At 52.0% G+C, this 17,947-nt stretch overlaps 1 protein-coding gene and 1 long non-coding RNA gene across 4 annotated transcripts in view; one reads left to right on the plus strand and one right to left on the minus strand.

Annotated features, from left to right (window-relative positions):
- ARRB1 (arrestin beta 1) overlaps positions 1-17,947 on the minus strand; it is a 75,961-nt gene that overhangs the window by 41,870 nt on the left and 16,144 nt on the right. For 2 of the 3 annotated variants that reach the window (XM_053900103.1, XM_053900104.1), the window contains exon 2: positions 3,634-3,781. The exons of the other annotated variant lie outside the window; for it this stretch is intronic. In XM_053900103.1, the coding sequence (XP_053756078.1) occupies positions 3,634-3,686 (53 nt within the window). In that variant the 5' untranslated portion in view covers positions 3,687-3,781. The remainder of the gene's footprint in view (positions 1-3,633; positions 3,782-17,947) is intronic. 3 annotated transcript variants of the gene reach the window in all.
- LOC109267209 (uncharacterized) lies at positions 1,686-10,837 on the plus strand. The gene is made up of 3 exons (XR_002079981.2): positions 1,686-2,325; positions 4,506-4,726; positions 10,582-10,837. It is a non-coding gene; the product is annotated as an uncharacterized LOC109267209 (long non-coding RNA).

Below are 17,947 nucleotides of genomic sequence, written 5' to 3' on the forward strand. Positions count from 1 at the left end.
TCTGTAGTGAATGTATTGCCCACATATGGTAGGGGAGACAGACATTATATTATACTTAAAGGGTCTATCCACCAAGAAGGCCTAACAATTGTAAACATTCATGCACCACGTGTGGGAGCACCCAAATATATAAATCAATTAATCACAAACATAAAGAAACTCAATGATAGTAACACCATAATAGTAGGAGACTTCAACAACCCACTCACAGCAATGGACAGATCATCTAATCAAAAAATCAACAAGGAAACAATGGCTTTGAATGACACACTGGACCAGATGAACTTAACAGATATATTCAGAACATTTCATCCTAAAGCAGCAGAATATACATTCTTCTCCAGTGCACATGGAACGTTTTCCAGAGTAGATCATATACTGGGACACAAATCAGCCCTAAGTAAGTACAAAAAGATCGAGATCATACCGTGCATATTTTCAGACCACAACACTACGAAACTTGAAATCAACCACAGGAAAAAATTTGGAAAGGTAACAAATACTTGGAGACTGAAGAACATCCTACTAAAGAATGAATGGGCTAACCAAGCAGTAAAGAGGAAATTAAAAAGTATATGGAAGTCAATGAAAATGATAATACCACAACCCAAAACCTCTGAGACACAGCAAAGGTGGTCATAAGACGAAAGTATATAGCAATCCAGGCCTTCCTAAAGAAGGAAGAAAGATCTCGGATACACAACCTAACCTTACGCCTTAAGGAGCTGGAAAAAGAACAGCAAATAAAACCCAAAACCAGAAGAAGATAGGAAATAATAGGGATCAGAGCAGAAATTAATGCTATCGAAACCGAAAAAACAGTAGAACAGATCAATGAAACCAGAATCTGGTTCTTTGAAAGAATTAACAAAACTGATAATCCCGTAGCCAGTTCGATCAAAAAGAAAAAGGAAAGGACCCAAATAAATAAAATCAAGAATGAAAGAGGAGAGATCACAACCAACACAGCAGAAATATAAATAGTAAGAGAATGTTATGAGCAATCATATGCCAATAAAATGGGCAATCTGGAAGAAATGGACAAATTCCTAGAAACATATACATGACCAAAACTGAAACAGGTAAAGGAGACAGATGCACAAACCAAAAACTATCTGCAAAAGGCACTATGAGGGAGCGTTATAAAGAAGGTGACCGTAACTCCAGAGAGGGAGTGGCTTGAAAGTTACAGAGAACAGGCGACATCTGAGGTGGGACCGGAAGGATGATTCAGAGTTTGCCAGGTCATCAAGGTGCAGAAGAGAGGACATTAAAGTGACGTGCAAATGCATGGAATGACGCAAACCTAAATAGCAGAGTGTACATTTCAAAATCATTTCAAAATCACCATCCCAATTGATACTCTCAAATACCACAATGGGGTTACCTGCCCTGCCACACACACACACACACACACACACACACACACACACACACACGCATGCGCGCAAGTAAGAAAAGTAAGGGCCAGTGAAGACAAATGATGAGCCCAAGGGGAAACAGTGACTGATTTCTCTGGAGAGGGTAGGAGTGAGGGAGGGACACTGGCTGAGATGGCTCTCTTGTCTTGAAGGGGGCGGTATTCTCATAGGTCAGTGATCCCTCATTTCCTGCCCCTGCTGGTCTGTGATGCCCTCCTCCCATCCCCGACATACATGCATCCTCCTCCGGGCCCCAGGGCCTTTCAGAAGGGTGGCCAGCAGAGGGACAGAGCAGCCTTCCAAGGAGACCAAGAAAGATCTGAACTTTCATGAGGCCCAGCTTGGAGGCCGTGCCCTACCCTCCCCCACTCCCCCCAGGGCACTGATAACCCCGACCTCTCCCACTGCAAATCTCCTCTCCTAGCCTGTCCTCTCCCCTTCTCTCGCAGCTGCAGCTGCCGCCAGCCTCTCCCTCTCCTCCCTCCACCCCTCGCCATCCCCAGGGAGCAGTGAGCTCAGCCTTTCCCATCAGCCATCCCTGGGAATGATGGGAAATGCGAGGCAGGCCAGGAACCAGCAGAGGCCTGCCCCAGAGAGGGAGGAGGAGAACACGGGCTTTTCTGAGGGCCACTGGGGGCGTCTTGGGGGCAGGGCTCCATTCTGCTGCTTGCGATGAAGCCCAGGCTGCGGTAAGAGCACAGTCTGCCTGTCCTTACCACTGGCTCTAAATAAGGTGGGATCCAACTGCTGGAGCTGGGATGGGCCTCTTTTTCTGGATGGGGAGACAGAGGTCCAGAGAGAGGAGGGAAAGGAAGTATGTCTGGGAGCTGACTGCCACATCCCAGGCACTGTTGGAGCCTTTCACGTCCTTTGTCTCATTGGATCCTTACCACTACCCTGCAAGGTATGTGTGGCACGCTGAAGAATGCCCCCCTAAGATGCCCACATCCCCCAATCCCTGGAACCGTGAATATGCTACCCTACGTGGGAAAAGGGACTTGGCAGATGAGATTTAGTTAAGGTTCTGGGGATAGGGAGCTTCCCCTGCATTACCTGGGTAGACCCAGGGCCATCACAAAGGTCCTTATAAGAGGGAGGCAGGAGGGTCAGAGACAGAAAAGGCAAGGACGTGCTGATAGAGGCATCAGGAGAGAAATTAGAAGATGCTATGCTGCTGGCTTTAAGATGGAGAGTGGAACCAGGAGCTAAAGAACGTAGGCAGCTTCTAGAAGCTAGAAAAGGCAATGGGATGGATTCTCTCCTAGAGTCCTCAGAAGGAACACAGCCCTCCAACTTACTTTAGGACTTTGGGCCTCCAGAACCGTCAGAGAATAAATCTGGGCTGTTTCAGGCCGCTAAATTTGTGGTGATTTGTTACAGGAGCAATAGGAGACTAATAAAGGAAGTATTCCCATTCCTGTTTTGCAGATGAGGAAACAGCCTCAGGGAAAGCACGTGACTTCCTCAGGTCCTACACGCTCCCCTCCACACCACACTGGGCTTACTGGGAATCTCCACGGGCTGTCAAGGCTGGGAGCCCCTCAGCCAGAGCTTCAAGGCGGGAGGAGGGGGGAGTGTGAGGAGGAGGTAGGGGTCTGCCACTGCAGGGCCAAGGTTGAGGACAGGAGTAGGGATGGGATCTGGGGAAGGTTAAAGCTCTGCCTGCAAGGACTTGGATTGTGGATTGTGGCTAGGGCCTTCTGGAGCCAGTGACTGAGTCCTACCCTGCCCCAACTTGACACAGGGAGGCACGGGACAGGGACAAGGGGTGCTGGCCATGTAGCTGGGCTCAGCGGGCCAAGAACTTGCAGGATTTATCAAAATTAGGTGAAATTTTCCCATTATCTCTCTTTGCTCCTGATAAAATCCCTGAGAGGAAGGCTCCTCATCCTTCTTCCCACATGACCGGTGAGCAGGATGAGGCCCTGGGGGTCAGTAGCTGGCCCAAGTTTTCACAGCCGGCAAGAAGTGGAATCTGGGTGTTCATGATGATCAACATAAGGAAAACATGACTAATAGCTATTGAGCTGTGTGCACCTGCTGTCCCTGGCATTTTCTCAGTCATTCTTGAGGCAGACCTGGTCAAGTCCCTCCTCTGCCTCAAACCCATTCACTGCTCCCCACAAGCTCTTCACAATCTGGGCCCACCCACCCCTCTGATCTCCCCTCCCACTACACTCCCCTGCCCCCCATACGCTCTAGCCCCACTGACCTTGGTTGTTTCCCTGGAAACATCAAACTCTTTGCAACTATGGACTCTCCCATGGGGCTCCCACCTCGCCAGCTCCAGGCCACACGGCACTCACGGCACTCACGGTGGAGAAACCATAGGTCTTGGCCACACCCATTCCTTCTTGTGGCTAAGGGGGAGGGAAAAGGGCCAGAGGTCAGCCCTAGGTGGCAGGAGGCCTGGCAGGCCGGAACTGAGAGGGCCTGAGTGAATCGATCATTTCCTACACAGTAAAGGAAGAGCAGCCTGGACGTGGGACAGGGTGTGGTGGGGTAACTTCTCAGGGGGATGGGCCCTCCCAGAAATGCAGATCCTAGGGTACTGGGGCTGAGGGGGCCTCCGAGAACATTGGATTCCAGTCCTCAGGGCATGTGTGGTGGCACTGAGGCCCAGAGAAGGACGTGACTCACCCCTGGCCCCAAGCATGTCACTAGGAAGGTCAGTTTGGGGCAGTGTTTTGGGCTCTGCCACTCACTAGCTGGGTGACCTTGGGCAAAGAGAAAACCGTTCTGATCCTCACTGATAAAGTGGAAATAATAACAGTGCTTTTCTTGGTGAATGCCTGGAGAGGACCGGGTGCAGGGAAGCCTTCGGTAAGTGAGAGCCACTGTCACCACTGAGAGAGCACGGCCTGAACTCAAGGCACTGGATGGGGGAGCTCATCCCTCTGTGTGATATAGCGGGTTTAATTTCACCCCCACGCTGGGCCCTGAGGCCGGGGTGGGAGGGACACCCAGAAAGATGGACACTCGGCTGTCTGCAAAGCCACTGCTTCTGGGCCCCCACAGCTGGTGAGTCCTTAATCTCAGCGGTCATCTCTAGTAAAGAAATTACCAGTCTGATTTTCCTTCCAGTTAAAGAACGGACTCCTCTAAGGGATCAAGCCTGGGCTAGAGGGGTTCCTGATCAAAACCTGAGCTCTCCACTTCCACACTGACGGAGGCAAGAGGAGCCACTGGGCGCTGAGCACTCTTCCTGCAGGCGACACTGTGCTGGGCTTCTGTGCAATGACTTCTACCTCTGCGCAGCCACTTGAGGGGACCGGGAGACCCATCCTGCTGAAGGGGAAGCTGAGGTCTGTGGAAAGTAAGTGACCTGCCTGCCACACCAGCTGGCAAGGCCACATTCTTACAGCTCCAGAAGGTCTCTGGGCAAGGGCTGTTCCTATTCTAAAGCCTTGGTTCTAGAGGAGGAGCCCAGAGCTGCCATGAGGCCCTGAGGCAGCCTCCTAATTGCCTGCAGCCCCAGCAGCCCATCTCCTCCCTCCAGGCCCTCTCACCTCCCCTCGGCTCCCCAGAGATCCATTATTAATAACTATGAAAAAAACACATGGTAACGCCGTTGCCTCCGTCTGGACAAGGCTGTCCACCCCCACACCAAGTTCACATCCACTTTATCTCAGATATTTGCTCATTGGGCACTTCCTCAGAAAGTCTTTGGTGACCCCTGATGAGGTCAGGCCCCCTCCTAGGCACTCTCAGGGTATCCCTCACAGTGGGCACTCTGGCTGTCCCCCTGCTCCAGACCAATAGCCCCATGAAGCCAAGGATAGTGTCTGTTTGCTGCCATGGTTTCCCCAGAGGTATGCCCAGTACTGGCACGCAGCCTCAGGAAGCCACTCTCCACTTGCCTGGGCCAGGCACTGTGCCAACTGCTGATCCCAAGCTGCACATTTAATCCCCACGATTACTCTAGGAGGTGGGGGTTATCATCCTCCTGGACAGATAAGCACATGAGACCAGGACAGACAGTGACTTCCCCGAGGATACCCAGTTAACCTGGTACATGGCTGGGACCAGCACCTAGCACCGGCTATATGATCTGTGGGCCCAGTGCAGGATGCGGGGCCCCTAAGAGCATTTAACCAATCGAGAGGTCCTCCTGAGCTTGGGGCCCTAGGTGACCGCACAGGTCGCCCACCCCTGAAGCCAGCCCCCTTGGGCACCCATGTGTTCTGACTCCCGGCCCAAACCCAGGCTCCTCTGAGAGGCCCTTGGGCATCAGTGCCCTATGGCGGTGGTTCTCACACTGAGCATAGGTCAGAATCACATGGGAGGAGGGGCGCCTGAGTGGCTCAGTCAGTTAAGCATCCGAGTTTTGATTTCAGCTCAGGTCATGATCTCAGGAACTGTGGATTGAGCCACGCATCAGGCTCTGCACTGGTAATGCAGAGCTTGCTTGGGATTCCCTCTCTCTCTCTCTCTCTCTCTCTCTGCCCCTCCCAGCTTGTTTGCATGCTCTCTCTCTCTCTCAAAATAAATAAATAAATAAATAAATAAATAAATAAATAAATAAACATTAAAAAAGAAAAAAAAAGAATCGCATGGGAGGCCTGTTACAACCCAGCTTGCTGGGCCCCACCTTCAGTCTTCCCATTTAGTAGGGGTGAGGTGGACCTGGGAATATGCATTTCCAACGGCTGCATTTCTAAGGTGAGGTTGATACAATGGCCCTAAGACACTGAGAACCACTTCCCAGAGGAACGTATGTTTAGCAGGGGCATTCTGAATCCAGGGTTTTGTGGAAGGAGAGATTTATGGGCAGGCTATCAGGGCTGAGGATGCCTCACATCCGTCCCACCGTACCCAGGCCTCAAGTGGAAAGGACCAGCCCTACTAAGAAGGAGTGGGGGGAGGGGGCGGCGGTGCGGTGGAGAGGAAGGGGAGAGGCAGGGAGAAGCGGGGAGGAAAAACGAAAACTTTGCACAAATTATCTTAATTTTTTGTAACAATCTTGAGAGGCAGCTTCTGTTATCTTTATTGTAGAAGAAACCCCTGCATACACAAGTCAATGATTTGCCCAGAGTCACAGTCAGGAAATTACGGAGACCACAACTGAACCTGGTTCAAACTTATGTGTTGCCACAAGCCTGTTTCAACCAGCTGGCCCTGTCAAGTTCTAATCCCATGACCTGCTCGGCCCGGGGAAGCAGAGCCAATAGCCTTGGGTTCACACAGTCCCAAGCCCTGGGAAAGCCTGGCAAGCCTCCAGGGCCCTGCCCCTCCACCACCTGCCTGCCCCCACAAACCCCAGCCTGCAGCACAAAGACCTGGGACCCAGCTGAGGGGGCTAAGTGCTGGCACCATTCCAGCAGGCCAGGACACCCATTCTGAGATCAGAGGTTCCTCCCAATCCAGGCCCTTCTCTCCAGCCTCCCTTCTTTCCACTTACTCACACACGCTCTAAGCCCCAGATCACACGCCATCTGTTCCTTCTGCCTGGAATGCCCTTCCCACCCTGCTATCTGTCCAACTCTTACCCATCCCTAAACACCCCACATCACCTCTACTAGGAAGTGCCCCCTCAGCACCTTGACCATCCTCACCCCTCTATCACGCCACTGTCAGCTTCCCTGGCTGTACCTCCAAAGATCATTCTACAAATACTTATTATCTGCCCTGCTCCAGACACAGTGCAAGGTGCTGAGGATACAAAGCTCAAGCTGAGCTCCGTCAGGCTTGGGTGTGGGTCTGCTTCCCCCTGTGAACCTCTGCCAGGAGGGGCAGACAGAGAAGGAGTAGGTGAGGGTCGTCAAGGAGTGATGGGACCACAGCTGGGGATATGAAAAGATGGTTGGGGGCCTGGAAGGTAGTACAAATTCTATGTTCCAGGCACTGTGAGGCTGTAGGAAGCAGCTCCCCAGTGTCCCACGCCTGGAGTGCAGATCCTTGACAAAGAGCACAAAACTACTACCGAATGAACACAAGGCAGGTTATGTGATGGGCAGGTTATGGGCTCCCCAGGAAACCAAGGCCCAGAGACAGAAAGGGATGAGCCCAGAGTACCACTCAGAGCAGGAAGCAGCCCTAGAATGGGCCTGCAACCTGCTGTCCCAGGAGATGTGGGTTTTAAACAGCAGAGGAAGGAGAAGGCAACGTGCCTTACCCTGAAAAACGTGCCCCGTGGACCCTTCCTCCGGAGACATAAGGCAGTAAGGGAAAGCCACAGCCCACGGAAGCCCTAGGCGGGAGAGGATGGCCACTGAGGAGCAGAGAGGCTGGAGTGTGGCCAGGCTGGCGGAGGAAACATCTTGAGAGGCAAGAGGGAGGAAGGGAGGAGGAATCAGAAAGGAGGAAAGAGCCAGACACGCAAACACCTCCGCCTCCTCTTTCCAACCAAAACAGAATCCCCAGCAGACAGACCTGTGAGGAAGGAGACAGGGAAAGAAGCTGGGGCCTCAGAGGGGTGGGTGGCTGGGAAGGTACCCAGGACAGGAGCCTCTGGAAGCTTCAGGGACTAGGTAGCCCTGCTAAGGATTGGGTGGGGGGTGGTTAGTGGGGAGGCCCCATCAATCAGCAGGGCCCGCCCAGCTCTGTACCCACAGGTACTGTGGGTACAGAGCTGGGGCTCGGGGAGGAAGGTGATGTGGACTCCACCTGGTCACTCCTACTGCTCCTCCAAGACCCACTCAGGTACCAGCTTTTCTCAAAGCACCTGAAGCAACCACTGGGCTGGGCTGGGCTGGGCTCCAACACAGGATTAGCACAGACTCAGAAAATACTGTGCAGCAAAACTGATCTGATGATGGTGGAGTCAAGGCCTAGCCCTTAGAAAGCCTACAGTCTGGTAGGAAAGCCAAGGCATTCAAAGGTTGGAGCGTGGGCACCGAGGTGACTCTGAACTCCTAGACAACCAGGACTGGCAGGCATTTCAGAACCATCCACAAAGCTTTGATGGGGGCCTTGTCCTCTAGAAGGACACACTGCTGGGATAAGGAGTCAGGAGGAGCTGGGGGGACTGAAGAAGAAGGAGGCATCATCTTTGTCCCCCACCCCCACTCCACACACACACACACACACACACACACACACACACACACACGAGTGCTGAAGGCTGAGGGGCTTCCAGAGACCAGGATTCTGGTCCCGGCTCTGGGACTTAGACAAACCCCTTGACTTCTCTGGGTCTCTTCATTCCCTCACCTCCATAATGGAAACTCTCTTATCCCCTTGCCTCTCAGGAGACACATCAGGTCAAGGACAGGCTTCCACACAAGTAAGAACGAAGGCCCCGGGCATGACTTCATCACATATTAGAGTCCCACCCCATCCCTGCCCTGGCTGCTACCTGCTTTCCTCAGGCCTCCATTTGGGTGCAGCGAGCCTGGGAGACAGAGGTTGTGGTCACGAGAGTAGGCAGCCAGGCCTGGTGTCCAAATGGGAGAGTGGCCCCAAAGCAAATCCACTTCCTGTCCAGGAGCCTTCTCTCTCCTTCCTCTCTCCCTAGCGGAGGAAAACAACCCTTCCCACACAAACACGTCCTCACCACTGCTTGAGAAGCTTTATTGAAACTTCTGTCTGGGCTTTCCCTCACCTGGCTGGCTTTAAGCTGCTAGAATTGAGGGGTCCTTCTTTCATCTATTTTTTTATAGGGAACCAGTCTGGCTTGGTTGAACCTTCCACTCGCTAGAGGACAACAGTCCAGCAGTCAAGTGACTTCCCCTTCCTCAGCCTGTGTCTTCTTCTAAAAAGAGGGGATGACGATAGGGCCTACCCCATAATGTTATTCTGAGGATTAACTAAATGTAGTGCCTAGCACTTAGTAATACTTATTAATTCTTACTATCATTAATAATATTCCATGGGGCACCTAGGTGGCTTAGTGGGTTAAGCGTCCAACTTCAGCTCGGGTCACAATCTCACAGTTGGTGGGTTCGAACCCCATGTTGGGCTCTGTGCTGACAGCTCAGAACCTGGAACCTGCTTCAGATTCTGTGTCTCCCTCTCTCTGCCCCTCCCCCGCTCATCTTCTCCTCTCTCTCTCTCTCAAAATAATAAACATTAATTTTTTTAATTAAAAAAAATAATATTCCACAAATATTTATTGAGTGCCTTTTCTGTGTCAGACGCTGTTGGCCGCCAGGGACAAATGGGCAGATATGTGTAATGGATCCTGTCTATACAAAGTTTCCCCTCTAGCAAGGAAGACAGCAGGGTTCCACACTGCACAGCACCAGGGGGCTCCATGGCACGGACCCCAATGCCAACAGCATCCCCTGCAAGACGGATATCAAAGAAATCAATAGTACACAGTGACTCTAACAATAGGTGCTCTCAAATACAGTGCTCCGAGAACACAGGACAAGTGACTGACCAGCCTGAGAAGTGGAGAAGGCTTCCCCAAGAAGTGACATCTGAGCTAGGAGCTGAAGAAGAAGCGGTAATAACTCTGACAGGGGCAAGGTGTGGGCATGTTATACTGAGGCAAAATAAACAAAAGCTGCTGTGGGAAGGCTCTGAGGAAGGAGCAGGATTCATTCAAGGTCCTGAGGGGTATGGGCAGGCGAGGCCAGCAAGGGCAGGGCAGCAGGGCCCAGTCACCAGGTGGACTCGGTCAGCAGTTGGGATTTTATTGTCACCACGATAAGACATTGGCAGGGTTTCAGCAAGGGATGGACACAATGTAGTTACACTTTAATATGCTCACTTTGGCCACAGGGTGGTGAATGGAAGGACAGAGAGGCGAGAGTAGACACAGGGAGACCAGTTAGGTGGCAGGATCAATAATAAGCCTGCTCTTGAGTTCAAATCCCAGATCTGCCATTTATGAGCTGGAAGGGAGATCACAAGAACACCTGCCTCTTTCAGTTGCTGCGGGGATTAAATGAGCAACTTCGCGCATGTGAAGAACTTGGAACTTGGAACGACCCCTGGCCCATAGAGTGCGGTGTGTGTTCAGCTGGGATCATTCATCCAGGGGAGAAATGAAGGTGGCCCACATTAGAGAGGTAGCAGTGAGAGAGAGGGAGACATGGCCAGACTCCAGGGATAATATCAATAAGGTCTCCTTGCAAGCACCCAGCTACTCCAGCCCCTGTGCCAGCCGCAAGGGCATGAGACACCCTGAGCCAGAAATGCCCAGCTGAGCCCTTCCCACATCCTGACCGACAGCAACGGGGAGAGATAAAAAAACAAATGTTGTCATTTCCAGGTACTAAGTTATTGGGCGACTGTTTATGCAGCAAAAGACAAATGCAACAACTCACTGAAATTTACCTGGCAGGAACTTCCCCTCCCCCAAGAAGCTGCACCTTAGCCACAAGAAAGGTGCTCAGAGTACAGCAGGCAGCTGCTGGGCCTGGGACGTTTGCAACTTCCAGGATTCTGCCTTCGGAGAGCCATCGGAGAGCTTCAAAGCTAATCATCTCAGCATTATTTACAATAGCAAAAAAAAAAAAAAAAAAAAACTAGAAGTCACATCAATGCCAAATAAGGAGAAGATTCAATAAACTGTGGAGCATTTGCAATGAGGAACTCTATGTGTCATTAATAAATACGGATTTATTAATGGTGGGTTAATGGCATGGGAAATGCTGGAGGAAAAAAAAAAACAGTAATCCAAATGTCACATACAGTTTAAGCACAACTGGGTTTGAATACACAGGCACAGGCACATGCACACGTACACGTACACATACAAGCAAAGAGGGAAGACACACAAAAAAATTTTTTTGATGACCTTCCAAAGTGATGAGATTATGGGTGATTGCTATCTTCTACTTGTCCAAGTGGGAAGGTTTTGTGTTTTTAAAAATAATCACTGAAAGATAAGTATTAGTTCTTTTTAAATGCTGCATCAGAACTCTGGTCACTCTGTCTCTAAGAGGACACAACACTAGAAGGTTAGCCTGGTGAAGGGAAGGGTTCCTGCCTGCTTTGTTGCTTTGTTCACGGCTGGTGGCCCAGTGCTAGAATGGTGCCTGGTACGTAGCAGGTGCTTGGCAAGTCTTTGCTGAACGAGCAAATGAATGCATGGCCCTTATCAGACTGCACTGTATCCTTCTGAGTGCCCAAGGGCCTCCCTCGCCAGCCCTCAGGCAGGGACTTGGTCTGGTCTTACTCTCCCTGGGGTTCAGCACAGGGCCTGGCACTGAGCAAAGGCCCATGGATGAATGAAAGGCTGAATAAATGAGTATTCTACCAAAAGAACCTTCCCTGATCACGGCATGCCAAGCCCTCGAGGGCCAGAGTCTATGTGAAGGAGTGTGGTGCGCGTGCCTGGGAGAGAAAAGGGGGGATATGAATACACTGGGGCCCTCTGAGAACCCAGAGAACTCTGCCTGGCCTGACTCTGGCTCTACCTTCTTCCCGAGGCCCTCCAGTTCATCCACGACTGCCTGTTTTGTCCATCCTCCCACCCCCAGGGAGGAGTTCCAGGAGGCCTGACTCAAGCTACTTACGATGTAGTTTTGTTTTTACAAGAAGAGAGAAGGCAAGCGCCTTCCTGGAATGACATTCCTGCTCGGCTGCCCTGGGGCAACCTCTGGGACAAGAATCTGGCAGGGAAGCCAGCAGGTGAAGGCAGAGCTCTGGGGGATGGGAGGGCAGGTGGTCAGAGGTAGCTGGGGGATGCAGGTGTTGGAGAGGGCAGTGCTGGGTGGGAGGCCCCAGAGCTGAGCGAGACTTTGCTGGGGGTGAATGGAAGTGACCATGACCAGGTGACTCCGTATGTATTGACTGTCACAGTGAAGGGATGGGGCACATGCCTGTGCCCGAGTGACAGACTGAGGATGGCCCTGGGAGGGGTGCCAATGTGGAGGGCTTGCCAGAGCGGGGTGCGGTGGGGGGGTAGGCAGCGGCTGGAATCGGATTGTTTCAGTCCATGAGACTCAGAGCCTGAATGACTGCTGGCGGGGCCAGGGAGGCTGACAGGGGCTGGTCAGGCCCAAAAGGAAGCAGAAGCTTGAAGGCTGGGGCTCAGGAGGGACCCCGACTCCCACTGCAATGCCCTACTTTGGTTGTCCAGAGTGCCAGCCCAAAAAAGACCGTCCGCTTTTTATAAATAAAATTGCGACAGATGTGACACCTCAGACCCATCCCAAACACAGGCTCAGAGGCCTGGAGGTTAGAAAACACTGAGAACCCCAGAGCGCAGCCCCCTGACTTCTTCCATGACAAGCAGGCAAACAATAGCCTTACTAAGGTTCCCGAGAGCCCAAGGCACCAGCCCCCAAGACCTGGGTGTTTTCAAAAGCCATGAAGGAGGCCTGCCAGGTCCTATAGGGGAAACAGTGCCCACTCAGGCAGCTCTGAAAAGCAGGAGGTGAGGTGATTTCATTAACAGCTGGAGCTGCAAGCAGCGTGGGAGGAGGCTTGATTCCTGCACCAAGACGAGACGGCGCTCCAGAGAACAGGCCCTGGGTCCGGCTCACGGCCCCAGCCTCGGAGAACAGCCTAGGCCTGGTGCTCAGTAACGAGCACATAGATAAAAATGTGAATGGGCCATAATAACAGCAGCTAGCATTCACGCAGTACTTACTTTGTGCCAAGTGCTATTCTAAGCACTTTACAAATATTAACTCATTTAACGCTCCAGAAAATTTTACAATTTCCATAATAAAAGATGAAGATCCCCATAATACGAACTTCATTATTCCCATCTCACAGATGAGAAAATGAAACAAAGAGGGGTTAAACAACCTGCCCAAGGCCACATAGCTTTGAATCCTGTCAGTCTTATTCTAGAACCCTTGGTCCTAACCGGTCCGCCATACTGCTTCCCACTGGACACCTGCACCTGTCACGGCGTTCAATCCCACACCATCCTTTCTGCAGTAGTCTCGCCCCCACACCCCTGTCTCACCTCCAGCATCCCCTCCTAACCGATGCTGCCTTGTCTTCTTAGCAACTAAAAAAATATAATTCATTGAGGTGAAATTCACATAACATAAAATGTACCATGCCAAAGTCAACAATTAGCGGCATTTAGTGCATTCACAGCATGCAAAACTTCCTCCTCTATTTCCAAAACATTTCCATCCCTCCACAGTAAAATGCTTCACCCGTAAGTAGTTTCTTCTCCCCATCCTCCTCTCCCCCTTCCCCTGGCAACTACCGAGGTCGGCTCTCTGTGTCTACAGATGGATCTGTCCTGGACAGTTCATATAAATGGATTCATACACACGTGACCTTTGTGACTGGCTTCTTTCGCTTAGAACGATGTTTTCAGGGCTTGTCCATGCTGTAGCATGTATCAGTATGTGATTCCTTTTTATGACTCAATACTATTCTATGGTTTGGACAGACCACAGGTGGTTTAGCCCTTCATCCACTGATGCATATTTGGACCATCTGTTTCCACTTTCTGCTGCCTTTTGACCCCACCATGACTCTGCGGGTGAGGACTATTGTTCCATCTCGCTTCTAGAAGCAACACTGATGTTCATACGTGGTAGACCGGTGATTTGCATTGGAAGCCCCGGCCTGCCAAACTAGGTGTTCTTCCCTAGAGTTTCCTTGTCTCCCACCAGCCACTCACTCGCCCTGCAAGTCACACTTTTCCTGGGCATCAGTGCCAGGCACATGCCAGGCTCCGGGCCAGGTGCTGACCACCCAGAGTGGATGATTCAGGCTAGGCCCCAGGGTCCACCAGGGCCTGAAGCTGTAGGGATGGGCTCCTGCCCAGCCCAGAGGTCCCAGGATCCAGGCACACCATGTCCAAAATGAGTACAGGGGCAGGAGGACCCTGCTCCTTCCCCCCTGGGTCTTAGCTTTCTACCCTGGAGAGAAGGAAGATGGCCCCTAGCAGAATGTTCTAGAGTGCTTCACAGCGAGACTGTCGAGCAGAACAGGAATTGCTGAGCTGGAAGGGCCTCCAGAAAACACAGGACTCACAGCATGGAGTGGGGAGGAGCTGTGGATCAGGACAGCCATGAGGGTCTGCCCTGCCAATCTGTCATTTCACCTCTCAGACATAAATGCACGAGAAAAAGTCCTTTGCCAGGAATGCCCACTATGCGTCCCTGCTGTAACTTTGAGCCAAACCTCGTCTGAGCCTTCTCTGCACAGAGGTAGGGGCTTGGAAATCTAGAATTCCAGATTCTAGGTTGGGAGGAGTGAGTTGACTTCAGACAGCCCTTCGTTTTGACAACTTCCCCTCAGGCCACCTCTCTGTGTAAGACGGTGTGGCTATGAACAGTAGACACCCAGAGAGGCCATCTCCTGCCTGGCCCTCCAAGAAACCGCCTCTGCCACACATTTGCCTGTTAATGGGACCATCCTGAGGGAGTCTCTGGCATTCAATGTGGAGACAATCTGGACTCAGCCCAGTGACTCATAGTCACCACTGTCTCCTTAGGCCCCCTTCACACAGGACAGGGGCCTGACAACTATGTAGTGAATGGACGAGTGCATGAATGAGTGAACGCACGAACACACAATCCCTTGGTGATTTCCCAACTTCTGGCCTCTCTTTTCCAGTCTGTTTTTCTACACAGCTGCCACGTGAACCTTCAGCTCCTGCCTCCCCTGTGAGCTGTGTGGCTTTAAACAGACTGCTTCATTTCGCTGAGCCTCGATTTCTCCATCTGCAAACAGGGAGTCGGCTTGTGGGTAATGAGGAGGATGAAAAGAGAAAGCATTCGCCCAGCACCTCAAGGGCTAAGGAACAGTCCAGGAAAAGCAGTTGAAGGAAAGCTGTTTCTCTCTGGCACCCCACCCCATCCCACACCTCTGATCTCTGATCCCCTGATCTCTCTGTGTTCTAAAGGCTGGAGGAAAGAGCCAAGCCCCTGAGCTGGCCCCTGGCTGGATGTAAATGTTTATGCCAAGCCCAGCCTCCCAGGGACAAGTTATTTGCTCTGCCTGTAATTAATTGCAGTAGGCCCGGCTGGGTAATAAACTCTGCCGGGAAAACATAAACAGTTTGCACAGAGCTCCAAATCCTTTGTGAGGCCAGCAGAGAGGGTCTGCAGGAATGGAATATTCTCCCAACCAGAAGAGGAAGACCCCTGGAGATCATTTGAAAAACAGCAGCTGCCATTATTGGGTGCTTACCTTGTCCTAGGCACGGTTGAGCCCCTGATTATTTGGTACCACTATTTTCTCCATTTTATTTATTTATTTTTTAGGTTTATTTATTTATTGCAAGAAAGAGAGGGAGAAGGGGAGGGGCAGAGAGAGGAGAGAAAGGATCCCAAGCACAGAGCCTGACGTGGGGCTCGAACTCAGAACGGTGACATCATGACCTGAGCAGAAACCAAGAGTCAGACGCTCAACCGATTGTGCCACCCAGGCGCCCCTCCCCATTTTAAAGGGGAGGAAACTGAAGCTGAAAGAGGCAGGGTGACTTGCCCCAGCTAGAAAGTGGCTGGGCTGGAAGGGACACCAAGCCTGCTTTCAGAATAGTGGGGGGGAAGGCAGTCATTCATTCAACAAAAATGTATGTGAATCCCCCGTGCCAGGTACTGGGACCAGAAGGAAAGAAAAGAAAGTCACTGTAACAGAGGGTGATAGCAAATTACAAGTGGCCATTCAAGCTCTGAGGGGAAGAGACCACCCAGTATGCCTCCAGCAGAAACACGTAGTAGGTGTGCAATAAGTGAGTTTCTGGCTAAAACTTCGCGTTCTTCTCCTTGAGCCAATGGAGCTTGTCGCCAAGCAGTTCAGGGAGTCTTGAAGACACTGTGTCAGGGCTGGGGGTGTAATGATGGGTGAATAAAGCATGACCTTCTCTACCAGGGAGCCCAATCCAACTGAGGGTATGCACACATGGGTAAAGGAACAGAATGCAAGACAGGTTGATGAGGGTCATGGGGCAAGACAGAGGGATAATCAGTATTTATTGAGCACGATACTATGTGCCAGGCACTGTGCTAAGCCCTACATTATCTCATTTAGGCCTTCCAACAATCCGGGCAGGGGGAGAGAATATTATCACACCCATTTTAAAGATGAGAAAACCGAGGCGCAGCAAGATTACACTACTGTCGCAAGCACACAGACATAAGCAGTAGTGGTAGTGTTTGAAACCTGGCCTTACACCAAAGCCTATGTTCTTTTCTCCCCACCCCCACTGCTCCTCCCTCTCTGAAGGGGGCACCGAAGTTGGGAGGGACGAGGCAACCACCAGTAAGCTCCCTTCACCTCTCCCCACCTCGGCGCGAGGGTGGAGGACGTGGGAAACAGCGCACCCTGCTGGCCGGGTTTCCTTCCTAAGCCAGAAAGGTCAGTTTGCCTGCCAGGGCAGCAGAGCTTTCCAACAAAACCAGTCAGGCTGGTTACCTCCCACCCAACCCCCCTCCCTCCCCCCCCCCCCCCAGAAGCAGACTTCTATTCTGACCTCTCCCACAAAAAGGCCACTCAGTTTACAACTGTTCCTTCCCAGGGAACTGTATTTCACAGCTTATAAACACTTTCCAACGTCTTAGCTCATCTGACCACCACCACCCCACCCCAGCAGCTCATGTCCCCAGCACCCAGCAAGAGGCACAGCAGGGTGCAGGTGAATTTGACAGGCAGTGGACTGGCTCCACCCCAATGCCCCCGACCCCACCCCCAGCGCCCTAACCCTCCCCACCGCACCCCTGCCCATCTCCATCCAGCTTCCACCACCATTTACTGAGCTCCCGCATGACAAGCCTGGGGCTGTACCAGGCTGTTTCATCTGGGGTACATTGTTTAAACCTTTCCACAGCCTTTTCAGGTAGGTATTGTGTCCATGTTGCAGATGAGGAAGACTGAGGGCAGAAGGACCTTTCCAGGCTCTTCTTTACATAGCAAGTAGGATCCGCAGTTGGGCCTGTCCCAGAACCAGCTCCCCTCTGGGAGACTTTCAGGTCCTGCCTCAGCAGTGAGGACTCTAACTGATGACCAGGTCCACACGCGTGGGGTGAGACTGCTCTGAGCACACGTAGGGACGCGGCACCCACATCCTGGCACAAAGGACCACCTGGCCTGAGCAGGGGCAGATCCAGTCTTGGATGAGCTCATCTCATCCTCCTCTTAAAAAAGGAGAAGGAGAAGGAGAAGGAGAAGGAGAAGGAGAAGGAGAAGGAGAAGGAGAAGGAGGAGGAGGAGGAGGAGAAGGAGAAGGAGAAGGAGAAGGAGAAGGAGAAGGAGAAGGAGAAGGAGAAGAGTACAAAAATGTCTTCCTTTGGCGCCTTTCACAAAGCGTCCAAGCACGTGGACAGCGCTAGGCCTTGGACCGGGCCCTGGAGCACAAAGGGCCCGAAGCTGAAGCTGCACCAGCCTCATGGTGAACCCGCCTCTGGGCTGGAGGAAGGGCCCAGAGGCGATCCGAACACCACCCGCCTTCACAAAGGCCCTGCCTCCAGCCCAGCAGACAGAGGAGGCTCCGGAGGACATTCCTTCTTCTTGTCACGCGTCCTGCTGCTACTAAAACCTCCCTGCAATTGGGCCACGTCTGTCTGTCTGTCTCCCTCTTGCCATGGTTTCAGAAGAAGCGGAGATCATCTGAGCACAGGGCCAACCCACAGAGTACGTACGCTCACACGGATAGCACCGCTGGCTTTCTTTGTGATCCTGGAGCACATCGCCAGGAGGATCTTCTATGCCCG

The sequence above is a fragment of the Panthera pardus genome, unplaced genomic scaffold (assembly GCF_024362965.1).
Source record: "Panthera pardus isolate Hobbes unplaced genomic scaffold, ASM2436296v1 HiC_scaffold_12, whole genome shotgun sequence".
NCBI lineage: Eukaryota > Metazoa > Chordata > Mammalia > Carnivora > Felidae > Panthera > Panthera pardus.